Source organism: Buceros rhinoceros, unplaced genomic scaffold (genome assembly GCF_000710305.1).
Source record: "Buceros rhinoceros silvestris isolate BGI_N320 unplaced genomic scaffold, ASM71030v1 scaffold4695, whole genome shotgun sequence".
Lineage (NCBI taxonomy): Eukaryota > Metazoa > Chordata > Aves > Bucerotiformes > Bucerotidae > Buceros > Buceros rhinoceros.
In genome coordinates, this window is record NW_010410997.1 from 4,667 (window position 1) to 19,280 (window position 14,614).

The 14,614-nt window shown below is 39.5% G+C and overlaps 1 protein-coding gene across 1 annotated transcript in view; it reads left to right on the forward strand.

The window, feature by feature from the left end:
- The window catches only part of RANBP3L (RAN binding protein 3-like), a gene marked incomplete at both ends in the record, with an annotated part of 15,533 nt that extends 4,256 nt beyond the window's left edge, over positions 1 to 11,277 (forward strand). Inside the window, 7 exons of the mRNA XM_010135804.1 lie at positions 3,420 to 3,504; positions 4,630 to 4,729; positions 5,845 to 5,975; positions 6,936 to 7,056; positions 7,629 to 7,771; positions 10,948 to 11,140; positions 11,254 to 11,277. Of these exons, the coding sequence (XP_010134106.1) occupies positions 3,420 to 3,504; positions 4,630 to 4,729; positions 5,845 to 5,975; positions 6,936 to 7,056; positions 7,629 to 7,771; positions 10,948 to 11,140; positions 11,254 to 11,277 (797 nt within the window). The remainder of the gene's footprint in view (positions 1 to 3,419; positions 3,505 to 4,629; positions 4,730 to 5,844; positions 5,976 to 6,935; positions 7,057 to 7,628; positions 7,772 to 10,947; positions 11,141 to 11,253) is intronic.
- Positions 11,278 to 14,614: the final 3,337 nt, after the last annotated feature.

A 14,614-nucleotide genomic window follows, 5' to 3' on the forward strand; every position in this document is an offset into this window, starting at 1 on the left:
ATTGCTGCTTCCTGCAAATGTCCCTTTTACTTTCCCTCCTTTTCTTCTCCATGTGATGCCGTTCTGTAGAGATGAATGAAAATGGTTTGTGAGCCTGCTGCAGTTCCTGCAGCTCTCCACATCCCAGGAAACAACCAACAGTTCCATTTCCTGAACTAGCTGTAGTAATGAACGGAAAAGGAGAAATCTGCAGTTTCTTGAGTCTGTCACAAGTGACAGAAATATAATGCTTGGGAAAATGAAGGCTTCTGTTCATGTATTCAACTTTGCACAAGGATTTGCTTAGAAAACTGCAGGGGCTCCAGGCAAGCACTGGAACTGGCAGCTACTCAGACCATTACAGCCACCTTGAGAAGGACAGTACCTGGGTCTACTCCCTTTCCATAGTCCCCTTCCAGAATCTTATCCACATTTGTCCTTCTCCCATTCTTCCTCCTTGGTGATCATTCTCTGAATTCAGTGCCTCTGTTTTGCATTTCCATGGCAATGTAATCCCTGGCACACTTTGTTCTTGCCCCGCAGCAACGTAAGGGTATTGAGGTTTTCATAAGACTTTCAGGCTGGCACTTCCAGTTAACTGTCTAGAAAAAGAAAGATTTTGCACTGATTACTTTTTCCTTACACTACTGAAAATAATGAAAATCCATTTCCTACATTATTTCTTTGAGATGAGACTCTAGTTTCTGATTTTTAGCTCTTCTGGAGTGCTATCCTTACTAAGTTGCTACTGGAGCAGCCTAGGAGTAGCAGATGAAATTTCAGGATGGAAATTCATCAAAATTCAGTAAATTTTAGTGAGGACTTTTCTTAAGGGTAAGAAACTCATTCGTTTAAACACACTCCAGATTCTCTGTTCATGGCCCAGAACATGCGTGAAAGGAATCAAGGCTGGAAAGAGACACATTTTCTGATTGTACTTTATTTGCTCTTTGTCTTAGCATATTGGTTTTGTGTGGCAATGTTTTGGTAGCAGGGGGCTGTCTTCTGTGAGGTGCTGCTAGAAGCTTCCCTTGTGTCCAACAGAGAGAATGCCAGCCGGCTCCAAGATGGACCTGCTGCTAGCCAAGGCAGAGACAATCAGCAATGGTGGTAGCACCTCTGGGATAACAAATGGCACAACAAATGGCAGCCAGAGAGAGGAGTGAGAATATATATCAGAAACAACTCTGTAGACACTAAGGGCAGTGAAGAAGGAGGGGGAGGAGGTGCTCCAGGAGCTGTAGCAGAGATTCCCCTGCAGCCTGTGGTGAAGACCATGGTGAGGCAGGCTGTGCCCCTGCATCCCATGGAGATTAATGGTGGAGCAGATATCCACCTGCAGCCCATGGAGGACTGCATGCCCAGAGCAAGTGGATGCCTGAAGGAGGCTGTGCAAAGCCCATGCTGGAGCAGGCTCCTGGCAGGACCTGCGGACCTTTGGTGGACCCACACTGGACCAGTTGCTTCCTGAAGGGCTGCATTCCGTGGAAAGGACCCCTGCTGGAGCAGTTTGTGAAGAACTGCAGTCCATGGGAAGGACCTGCGTTAGAGAAGTTTATGGAGCACTGTCTCCCACGGGAGCAAAGGAAGAGTGTGAGGATTCCTCCCCCTGAGGAGGAAGGAGCAGCAGAGACAATGTATGATGGACTGACCACAATCACCATTCCTCATCCCCCTGTGTCACTTGGGAGAGAGGAGGTAGAGAGATTGGGAGTGAAGTTAAGCCTAGGAAGAAGGGAGGGGTGGGTGGAAGGTGTTTTAAGATTTGTTTTTATTTCTCATTATCCTCTTCTGATTTGATTGATAGTAAATTAAACTGATTTCCCCAAGTGGAGTCTGTTTTGCCCATGATCTCTCCCTGTCCTTACCTCAACCCGTGAACCTTTTGTTGTATTTTTTTCCCCTGTCCAGCTGAGGAGGAGGTGTGATAGACAGGCTTTGGTGGGCACCTGGTGACCCACCACACTTAGCAACATATCAGGCATGAGAATGATGAGGAATAATTTTTTTTTCCTTAAGTGTAAAATGGATATAACTTGTACTTGGGAATTCCTTCATCCTAAATGCAGAAATTTCAAGTATTCATGAACACAAGAAGTTTTAGAGTCAGTCAATCAAAGTTCTGGCAACAAACCCAGCTTATTAACAGGAATATTCTCTGCATGACATATGTACTCTTCAGCCCCCAAAGGGTGATAAATGATCTGGAAGAGCAGTGAAGTGGTGCTGAAGTATGCAGTTTGTGACAGAACATCAGGTTATCTTCGTGCCAAGTTGTCCTTCTGGAACAGAAAGATCAAGAACCTGGATGGTTTTCCCTTTGCCACCAAGAGATGCCATGATTAAGCTCAACAGAAAGCACAAGCAATCTATAAGCCTTTTGCAAAAACAAACAAACAAACCCAAATGGAATCAAACCAGCATCAGGAACAACTTCCACACAAAGAAGTTTACAAGTTAATAGAAGTTTTCTAGTTACTTTTATAAAAACTGGATCCTGTTAATGAGGCTGTGTAATTAGCAGGTCAAATCACGACTCTACTTATATTAGAATATTCTTGAATGTAATCCACAAGTAATACTTTGAAATGCATTAATGCATTCGCTTTCTTCTCTTAAAACCTCCTGAGAGGTAAGAGGCTGACTGAGAGTAGTTAAACTCAGGGTGACAATGAAAAAAAAAAAAAATTATCTGGAAAACCTGAGACACTAAAAAGGAAAAAGGGACAGAATAAGGACAAGTGCTGTTTTAATGTAGCCTCTGCCACATCAAGTCACAGCCCAGATCCTAAACATAAATTGATTTATCTAGTGTATTAAATTTTCTCCCAAATCTGTATCACCAAACTATAGTTTTCTTCACTTCTCATTTTAAGTATATCTATGGAACGGGTTGCTGAAAAATGGGAAGTTCTTACCTTCCTGTTTTAGTTATACCTCATCATTTGACACATCCTTTACATTTTTGCAGTATTTATGTGAACCTAAAGTGTATGCGCTAGAAAGCACTGCCTCTCTGCCTTTCCAAGATGTTAGGTGGATGACCAAGGTGTCCTGTAAGGCACGTGATTCTGACGGGTACCAACAAGAAAATATAATGGTTAATTCTTGGTAATCTTTTAGTGGAGCAAAAGGAAGCAGGGAAACAAATGTAACTCATCAAAGTTTCTCGAGTAAGGCACTTCCCTGAGGCATGTAATTTTTCTTCCTGTTCTTTGCTTTTAAGGAAGATCCTCAATAATATTCGTGAAGTACAGTGCGATACTCTCTGTTCCTTTTGTGAAATGTTATGTAGAGAATATTCTCTGATTCTCTTAAAGAATTTGATTACTTAAGTGGTCATTTTATGTCCATTTAAGTAAATATATGAGCTTCTCTATATTCTTTACAAAGTTCTAAATAGTTCTAAATCACATTCTCATGTTATTTTGTTCCCACAGAAGTCATTTGTTTGATGAGAGAAGTGTACAAAAGAGCAGCAATTCTGATTTTGTGTTTGGAGAAAACATGTTTGACAGAGTTTTGGTAAGATCTGTAAATGCTGGCAGACTTATTATCAAGGTTAATGTACCTATGATTTTAATTTTTTTTCAGAAGTTGATCCTTTTTAGCGCCTCCTGTTCTTTTAAGGATGAGAGTAAATATGATACCAATGACTGTTGAGGAGAAAATACCTAAATATCTAAATATTTGCTGTAGGAGGGATAGGCATCCCTGTCTTTTCCATCCTAGATAATAACTCTGATTACTAACCCATACCCGTATGCACTTTTTCTCTTTTGCTCAATTTCTGTCCTGAAAAAGGGGTTTTTATATATTCCATATAAAGTGAGACAGCCACAGTATAAGATAAAAGAATGTGGTCCCCTCCGCTCTAGCATCATAACTGTTAAGAGACAGGAGAAATTAGTATGAGGGGAAAATTGAACACCCATCCCAGACAGTGTCCATGTCCAGTGTTAAACTATATTGTGCATGCTGTGAGACAGCTTACTGGATCAAGCCCTGAAGGAAACTCAGACAAAAACGTGGCTCCCAAGCTGAGGACTGCACCATTTAAAATGGAATTGAAGTTCGGTTTCTAGTAGAAGTAGAATGAAAACAGTATGAATGTACTCCAGTGAAAAAAGCCTGACAACCACAGGTCTGGGTTATGCCTTCTGACATGGATTTACCTATACGGGTGCAGCTGAGGCACTGAGCATTGTCAGAAGCCAGAAGCATTTATTTAGAAATGCCTGAAAAAATTTATCTGCAAAAACTGAAGGTCATGGAAATTTTTAATTAACTCTGACGTTAACTTTGTGGTGTCTGGGAATTTTAAGCTATTCTTCAGGGGCTTAAGTGCTTAAACTGGAAATTAGCTGGTACTTAAACATCTAAGTCTTTCAGTGGATTTAAATCCTAGTCTGGGAACCAAACAAAAAGGCCATTCTTCTTGGTGGAAAAATGATGTAATGATTTTATGATAATAAAATTACTTCCTCTAGATATTGAAATTTTATGATCTGGATCAGTTTTTACTCTTAAGATACTACAACTGCTGATCTTCAGCCTAGCATGCATTCAATGATTCAGTGTTCTGTTTTATCTGAAATAACATAGCAATTTTATTTAAATAGGAATTCTTATTTCCCCTGTTTTTAATAGAGTCCTGAAAAGCATTCCAGGCTATGTAATGAAGCCAATTCATCCAAAGGAGAAATAACATCCATGCCAATAGAATTTTTTCATGTCAGACCACAAACAAGTAAGCATACTCGGCAAACAAGTGCAGTTAGCTTTATCATTATAGTTTTGCTCTATCTTAGAGGATGTCAAATGAGTGGTGGCCAATAATTTTCATCTATTCTCAAGTCATCCAGTCACCAGTACAGTTGCAGTGCATGCCAAAATCTATGCAGAAAGCAGCTACAGTTTGGTTTATGACATTTGAACTGGACTAACTTGAGAAGTTTCCTGAGTTACTCAGGAAAGGATAGAGTTTTACAGAATATTACTATTATTAATTATTACAGATCATAATTATATATTCTGTGAAAAAAAGAAATTCGGTGAACTTTGTGAATGCCTTTTGTACCTCATTTTTGAACTACATTTTAAGCTGTCTGCTGCTTGCATTTTGTGACTGCTCATATAAAGTACTTTGCTATATTTGTATCCTAATTTTAGGACTGAAACTTCCATAGAAACAGATTTCAGGGGTTGTTTGTCACTCTGGCATTATTTTTTCTACTAGGCAAGCCAATTAAAACTAGGTTGCAAGGGAATCCCACGCAGGCCCCTATGTTGAGCCTTCTTGCCAAATTTTGCACCTCTCTTTATTAATGGATGTATTGGATCCTCTTACTTTGTAAGAACATTCTTACAAGTAAAAAAAATAAAGCCTATGGCAAATGTATATAGGTATGCAAATATACAAAATTTTGTAATAATGTTGTTCTTTTCAAATCTTTTCCTTTCATGTTCCCATCAAATACTCATTGAGTATGTATTACCATTCTGAATATGGGGACACGTGTCTTTCATTATTTATTAATCTGCACAGCAATATGACAGAGCAGTTTCATTTGTAAAATCAAATTCTAATTATTTAGGGCTTGTTTCTGCAAGTTGTCCCTCGGCGCAAACCTCTGCAACTGCAGAGAGCCCTGCTCAATTCAAAATGAGCCTAAACAGATGAGTAGTTTTGAAGTATTCCAGCCTTTTTCTCTTCCATTTACCTCTTTGGCCAAAACCTTATTAATAATACTAAATAATACCAGATACTACAGGAATTACTGAAGCCAAAGGCCCTCCTGTGTGCTAATTTTGTTGTCCTGAAAATATTCCCTGTACCTTATTCATTTTTTTTTTTCCCTATAGAAACATCTTTGTTGAGGAATGAAACACTAATTGAATCATCAGCTGCTAGTATTTCCAAGCCAGTGGAGAAAATTCTGTTAGATAAAGTTGAAGTTATAACTGGAGAGGAAGCTGAACACAATGTGTTACAGGTGTGTGAGTGGTTTTGTTGTTGAAAAGGACATCTAGATCTATTGCAGACTGCAGCAGTCTGAAAATAGTTCATATGTTAAATTTTCATGTTTTAAAGATACGCCTCTACTAACCCATTTTTCTGTAGGCTGTTATTTTCTATTACATACTGTATTTCATTTTCTAGTCCCTTTCATATACTATATGTTCATTTTCTAGTCCCTTTCAGTAAGTGGCTGCTTGAAAACTTCATTCTACAGTTGTTTTTTATAAGCATCTACACAATATACCAGCATTAACTAAAACATCAAAATGGGAAGTGATTTGTGTAAAGATTTTTTAATGACAAAACTTTTTTTTTTAAAAAAAGCGATGTGTTGCCAAAGTAATTCGTTTTATAGTTCATCTAAAATATAAATTATTTTTCTGGTCCAGCAGGACATACCTTGCTATTGTTCATCTTCAAAATACTATTTTCTTAGAAAATCAATTAATTAATTAATTTCTTAGAAAATGATACATAGGATTTTAAAAATATTAACATTCAAATTCATATTATATTATCATTGGTTAAATCTTCTGTCTTGTCAGAACATGGAAGTTTTGCTCTCTTTGGAGCGGGAGTCTCCCTGTAGTGCTACTGGTATCATGGGCTGCATAATGTTCCTTATGAGAGAGGGAATAAGACTGTAGAACATTTGCAATAAATTCAACTGTGTTAGTGGGTATCACAGACAAAGTTAATGAAGATGAACTAATTGAAAAAGAACACTGGGATTCATACTGCATGTTTTCCATCACTAGGAGAAAGTTTAGCACAGATCTGGAAGCCATTTCATTTTTGGTAATAATGGTGATGTATCTATATATTTATCTTGTATACTTGTGTATGGCTGTATTAAAAAGTTTAAAACCATAAAGTTTTAGAATGAATAAAATTAACATTGGCTGGCAATTTCCATTGTGCATTTCTCTTTCAGATCAACTGCAAGCTCTTTATATTTAATAAGCTTTCTTTAACCTGGATTGAAAGAGGCAGAGGATCCCTGAGGCTTAATGACACTTCTAGCAGTAAACACGGAATGTTACAGTCAAGGCTAAGTAAGGATTACATAATGAAGTAGCGCATACACAAAACTCCAAATAACTCGTACTATTGCTGGCCAGAAGAAGTTTATTTCAGAACATTTAAAACTAGTAGCTAGTTTTATTTATGCCAAGTTGCTGAGAATCTTTTTAACATTGCCTGATAAAGTTAGCTGTGTTATGGCCTGAGGCACTGGGCATTTTTCAGTCTGTGCACTCACGCTTGCATAGGTTCTGCGTATTCCAACTGCAATGCGTCTTTAGCTCAGTCACATTTGCACTTTGTTGATTTGGCTTTTCTAGGAGCACTGTTTCAGGTCACTTCTGGAATTTTGTTTTTACTGTGCTGTCAATTTTTTGTACTGTATTGCACAGTTTCAGCACATTATTTGCTTTGTATACCAGATGTATTGAAAGAAACTAACATATTCTGGTATTTTTAAAAAGTATCTTACCATGCTAGGTTTACACCGAAATTAAAAAGAATAATTCATGAAAATATAAGTTGTATAACATGCTAGAGCAAACTGCTGCAGTAAAAATGAAGATGGCTCCAATGACTTATCATATAAACCTTATTGTTTTAGTTATGCGAAATCAAGGTAGCTTGAGACTGATTCTCAACAGCCGGCTGTGGAAACAAATGGTTATAAACAGGGCAAACAGAAAGAGCCTGTGCTTCACTGCAACAGACCAAGAGGACCACTCTGTTCAAGTATTTCTAATTCAGGTAAGCAAGACATAAAAACCCAATCCCAATCCCCATTTCATCTAGGATTCTGAAAACTCGCTGAGGCTTTAGTTTTAGCAAATGGCCTTTTATGCTCATCAGGCTACGCTTAGCTTAGCTGTTACATGGCTTTTATTATGAAATGAGTTAGAGGTGCCATCCCTTGGTATTTCAAAACAAAGGTGTGAAGATGGGATATGGCCTTAAACAGACATTTACCATTTCTGGTTCACTTACGGAAGCGACACTGTAAGAATTTCCACACAGGTAGTTACATATTGCTAAGTTACTTTGGTACAAGGCAGCAGCTTTCTGCTGTGGTTCTTCACACAGTGCTTGCAAAAATCCATCCAGTGTAGGAACCCCATTTCTCAGCTGAGGAGAAGACAGATTTTGCAATGTCATCCTATGTAAAACAACAGTCGTGGGAATCCTGGTTTTCTCTAGCAAGGGCTGTTAAGTTCAGGATGGAAATGCAATGAACTTCTTTGCAAATAAATGGCATGAATGAGCAAGGTAGCGAAGTGAGAGCACCCATATTAGTTTAAAGATGTCTCCATTTTCCCCATATATCTTTCTGGGAAGTGTTCAGCCTCCTGGGCAAGAAAAAAACCAAAACACCACTTCCTGGAAGTGTCACATGACATGCACAAGCAAAGCATCATACGCTGTACGTGCAAGAACTGCAGACTATCACTTTCAGACAGTGACTTAACTTAGCTGTACTGCACAGCTGGTGTGCATGTGAGAATTAAAATGTCCTAGATTTCCAGATGTGCTGCACAGTTTTCCTACTGTTCATCTATATAGATGTAAACATTCCTTAAATTCTGTCCTGGCCCTTCTGGACAGTAAGAAAAGACATGTATTAGGAAACCAAGACACATGACAGCTGTACAAGTGTGGCAAGGGTTGCAGGAAGCTGCTTCTACAGTCAGCACTGAAGCATCTAGTATCCATCCCTATGGCTGGTATCCAGCCACACACCAAGACTCTTGAGTGTGGAAGGCAAAGTGGTCTAAGTGCGAGACACCCAGCAGGCATCACCAAAGATCTGGCACATAAATCAGGCTGGTCTAGTTGTCGGTGGAGCCCACTTCTCCAAGGCATCAGCAGATATTTGTAACTGACGTTTAGATTTGGTTTTCCCATGTCACATGAATGATTGATAGGTTTGGTTCAAGATATCATCCAAAGGGCTTCTCATGAGTCAGGGAGTGGAGTCTTATGATGCTGACCACAGAGGAGACAGTCCACGAGACTTCATAAGGATTGTACTGTAGTACTCAGCAGGTTTACGTAGAGGGCTGACCCTGCCCCTCCTCTCATGCTTGTTTCTTCCTCCTTCCTTTTGGTGGCATTGGAATTTGCAGCGCCGTGAGTGAGGCAGATCAGGTAACCAATCTGTGTGGGTTTTTTGGTTTTGCCACTAGTTTTTTAGCTTGATTTTATTCACCCTGTGATCACCTTAATGCTGGTACCGACACAATGGATAGGGTAGAAATGACGAGTCAGAGGATGTATAGAGGAGAGTCCACCCCTCTTGGCAGAAGCCAGAGTTCATATTAGATTGAAATGGCAGAGGAAATCCAGCTTTTGCATGAGTAAGTAGAAAGCTACAGACAGAAATGATCAGACTGAATAGCTGCCTTTGTTATATTTAGGACTCTGTGTTTCCTGAAAAGCTGTGTTTTCTTGAGAGCTCGGATTTGCCCACTGAAGAATTGCATTTGCAGTTGAGACACCTGAACAACTCTGAATTACTTTCTCCTTTGCCTAGCTGCAGGGAGAGATCTCTGTGCTGCTGCCAGTCTGAGTAGCACAGAAGGCAACCCTGATCGGCCGCTGCTTGCCAGTTCACAAAGCTTTTCCACCTGTTCACACTGCAACATGTCATTCGAATCCAGACATTTCTTCCTAGTGCCAAGTGATACAAATAGAAATTACTCCACATGATGCATAGAAGTGGAGAGCTGGGCTGCAGAAGACCATATGCATTCAGTTACCCTCTAGTACATGAACCGATTCATAAGAACATAACACGTGCTCTTCTGGCACTTCTGACAGTGCCCAAATGCAGTACTTTCAGGAAGCACAGCCACTTTGTATGGTCTGTTCACCCCCAGTATGTCGACCCCCAGTATCCGTAAGTGTTGTATTAGGGATATAAGAGCCATGCACCCCTACTTGATTCCTTTGCTATCTGTTTTATGGAATTATTATCCATGAATTTTTCTAACTCAGTTTTTTAAAACTTTTAGTACTATATTTTTGGCCTGTTGTTTTTAGTTTATATGGTATGTCCCATTCTTTCTTGAGGCAGCAAATTCTAGAAGTTCTTACTCACTCTGTGAAGAAGCACTTTCTTTGACGCTGATCCTCTACTGCTTTCACTAAGAGTACCATAGTGCATTTATTGTGTGGTCTGATGAACAACGGTACCATATTCAGTACAACCAACCCTTTTATAATTTTGAAAACCTTGGTTATACTCCTTTCTCATCCTTCTATTCAGACTGCAAAGTCTCCACTCTTCAGAAGGAGCTGCACCACACCCTTGGTCATTTTTGGTGACCTTTTCTTTATCTTCTTTAATTGTACTATATCACTGAGATGTGATGACCAGAATGGAACACACTGCTCAGGACATGACTTCCTGAAGATTTTATGCACTGGCAAAAAGCTGCCTTGTCTAGTTCTTAATTATCGTTCCTGAAGATGCTCATCTTCTTTTTGACAATAGTAGCAGAATTCACGGTATCTTTAAATTTTATAATCACAAGTAATATTTTATAATTAGGTTTTAAAATTCTTACTTATTCTGTTATCCAAAATGAAAAACATCCATTAACATTTCAGTGCTTTCTGACTACTAGAATCATATTCGGGAATTGTCTCTTCAGGGGAAATAGTAATTTTTATGCATATGTTTCTTGTAACTACAGAGAAAATGATCACACCTACATATTATGAGACCACTTAAAGAGACTTGACATTATTTGTCTTTAAATTTATTTTCTGAAATGAATTATTAGGTGTGAATCTTAAGTGGATTGTTCTGATTAAAAAGGACAAAATACAGCTCTTTCATTACTTTTGAAGATTTCTTAGCTTCTTTGTGAAAAATAGAGGTTTTTATCAGTTAGTTTGGACTGTATGCATTTTATGTTCTGCAGGCAAGCTCAAAAGACACTGAATACCTGTATGCAGCAATACATCACCGCCTTGTGGCATTGCGAAGCTTTGCTGAGCAAGAGCCAGATGCTAATCAAGTAGACGCAGAGTCAGAAATAGCTTTTCAGGCATTAAACTGTGACAGTGATGATGAAGATGATGAAAAAATAACTCAAGGGAGCAGCAGTGGATCTGGTAAGCAAAAATTTTCCTGGGAATGCTGTAATGATTTCAGGATATTTTCAGGTAGGCAATGAAAATTGTACATCCTGTTTTTTCACGCTGACTATAACTTTTTTCTGTTATAGGTACCCCTTTGCAGAAAAAAGATGGTAATTCCATCAAATTATTATTTTGACTTACTACTGTTAAAATGCAAGTTTTTGCCAGATCAAGCATCTAGACATCTTTATAGCACAGGAATACACTTTTGGCCAAAGGCTGTGGGTTAAGAAATGTAAAATTGTCAAGCTTTTTCTAAAGGTTTCTTCAGTATATCTCAGTAGAAATGACTAGATGTACTGAGATACTATTTCCTAGAGGAAGTGAGAGCTGAATCCATTCATATCAGTGCTGAGGTAATTACTAATGGCTTGAAGCATAATGTGTTTACTAAGGCATTTATTATACAGTGGTTAGCTTCATTTAAAACACTGATTCTAGATCAGCTGTAACAACTACCTCACTATGAAATTTCCAGGTCAAGATCTACACACCAGTTTTGCCAGCTTGCTTCAACGTAACAAAAATGTAGGCTCCTCAAAGGGAAGAATGCAGCTAGAGCAAGGTACAAGGCGCAAGCTGCTGACTCAATCCTTCTCTAGAAGCTGTAAATAGAGCTCACAACAAGGCTGGGGTGACATTTGCAAAAAGCAAGGCAGAAACAGCTTTCAGGCTTAAAAATTCTTCTATCTTAACAAAACAAAAGTCATAATTCTGGGGCAAATTCACTGGCTTGTGCCAAACTGCTACAGGGGATACAGGAGCTGCCTATTAGGTTAACTTTTCTAATAGAAGGGCTACAGCAGGCGTGTTTGAGTTCTTGCTCATAGAATTAGTTTCTCTCTGCAACTAACATACTGACCTTGTGTTATAAACTCTTCCTTTCAACAACTATTCAACAAGAATCAACTCATGTACAAGCACCATCTACAGGGGACTCTTTCCTTAACGAAACAAATCTTTTTAGGCAAATAGATTGCAGTTCACAGTGCTTGTTCTCATTATGAATTGTTGTTTAACTACAGTGCTCTAAACAAAGCATGATGCTCTTACATATTTTCTCACAAACACCTTTTTTTCTCTTTAGGAAATGAGAAAATTGTTAGCTCCGAGAATTCCCCGTATTGCTCCCAGATAAGCAAACATTCCCTCTGTAGTTCCTGAATAGTCTCTAATGACTTTGTAAAGAATTTCTGGTAACTTGAAATCTCTGGATGGAACTTGATTCCTTTCCAGAGTTATTGATTATAAGAACTCTTGTTCTTTTAGGGGAAGGAAAAAAAAAAAAAAGAGAGGAAAAGGAATGTCAAAACAGTGCAGGAGCACAGATTTATGAGTTAAATATTTATTTTGATTTGCAGACACCTCTGATACAAATATTCAAATGGCAGCCAGCAAAGAGCTTCTGGGATAGGAGTGTTGGGTGCTGTGTTTTCTTGACCTTTTAGTTTAGGCATCTGCCCATCATTTATATCTGGTTCCTGACAGCAGTTCCAACAATCCCTTTCAAGTGCTTTTTCAATGAATTCTAGCATTTCCTGCTTATCTTAGTCTCTTCTACTGTTCTCAGAGCCACGAGGTTTTAGTTTTGCATACAGGCCCTTTTCCACGGGGCAGCTTTCTAGCCCCTCTTCCCCAAGTCTGTAGCATTGCAAGGAGCTGCAGCTCCAAGGAGCTGATCACTCAGAGAACAAACTGGTCTCACTGTTAGAGACTGAGGCAAAGAAGGTATTCAGTACCTCAGCCTGTTCTTCATCCTTGGTCACTATGTTTCCCCTGCATCCAGTAGATGATGGACATTCTCCTTAGCTCTCCATGTTAATGTATTTATAGAAACATTTTTATGGTCTTTTCTGGTGGTGGCCAGATTCAGTTCTAGCTGGCCTTTGGCCTTTCCAATTTTCTCCTTGCACAGCCTCATAAAATCCTTGTAGCCTTCCTGAGCAGCCTGCCCCTTCTTCCATAGTCTGTAAACTATCCTTTTCTTCCTGAGTTCCAGCCAAAGCTCTCTGTTCAGCCAGGCGGGTCTTCTTCCCCGCTGCCTTATCTTATGGCACACCAGGATGGCTTGTTCCTGCACCTTAAAGTTTCCCTCTTGAAGAATGTGCAGCCTTCCTGTGCTCCTTTGCCCCTCAGGGCTGCCTCCCAAGAGACTCTCCTAAAAAGCCCAAAGTCTGCCCACCAGAAGTCCAAGGTGGTAGTTCTGCTGACCCCCTCCTTACTTCCGCAAGAACTGAAAACTCTACCATCTCATGATCATTATGGCCTAGACGGCCTCCAACTTTCACATCATTCACAAGCCTTTCTCTGTTCACAAACAGCAGGTCTAGCAGGGAGCCCTCCCTAGTTGACCCCCTCACCAGCTGTGTCAGGAAGTTGTCTTCCATACACTCCATGAACCTCCTGGACTGTATTTTCTCTGCTATATTGTATTTTCAGCAGCATCTGGTAAGTTGAAGTCCCCCAGGAGAACATGTGGTTGTGATTGTGCGACTTCTCCCAGCTGCTTACATAATATTTCATCTACATCATCCTGGCTGGGTGATCTGTAACAGACTCCTCCTATGATACCTGTCTGTTGCCCACCCCCCCGCAATAAACACTCAATCCTATCGTCACCATTGTCAAGGTCTAGATAACCAGAACAGCCCCTAACATACAGGGCTATGGCAGGCTCAAAAAACCATCCTGCTACAATACGGATCTGTTGGAGCCCCAACACCTAACCTTGATAGCAGGTGATCAGAAGTCACTACTTGGACCCGTAATTGACTAAAATGTCTCCAGAAATGTCAATCCTTGCTTCTGACACTTCTAAGAGATTTTTCAGTGTTTTCTTCATAGCCATAAGGAGATTCTGTCCTTGCTCCAAAGGAGTGCATGTTGTTTACATTTAGAAGCAGGTCCATCACGGTCATCAGAAATAGTGTAAGGTCCTGAAAGTGCTGTAACCCCATTCATATTTAGAAAGTACTGTTATTCCTTGAGAGGCATTGGGAATTTCTTTCACAGGGGAGTATGAAATGTCAGTAGTAGTAGTATAATGGTGTGGGCCTATAGGTAAGATCGTTCTTAGGGTTTTTATCCTTTTCTCTTTTCTGATTTTGCAGGAATTTCTTTATTTGTATCCCTGAGGGGGAGCAGAGAAGTGCAAAATGTACATGTGACGACAGTATCACTAGGCAAAGAAATGTTTTATGCATTATTTCTTATACTGCACCTCATCAATAACTCTCTTAAATCTCCTAATTTCCTCCTGACTGAGAGATTCTCTCTTTTGATTGAGGTGTCCTCTCTTTCCTGGCATGGAATTTTCTTTTAGAAGTTATTAGGGTGAATTCAAAGATGCTGAAGTCTAGGACTAGGCAAGTCCCAAGAATTCTCTCCATACATAAGAGTAAACCATAGTATGCAAAGGCAAAGTGTGTCCCATATCAGTCCAGCAGG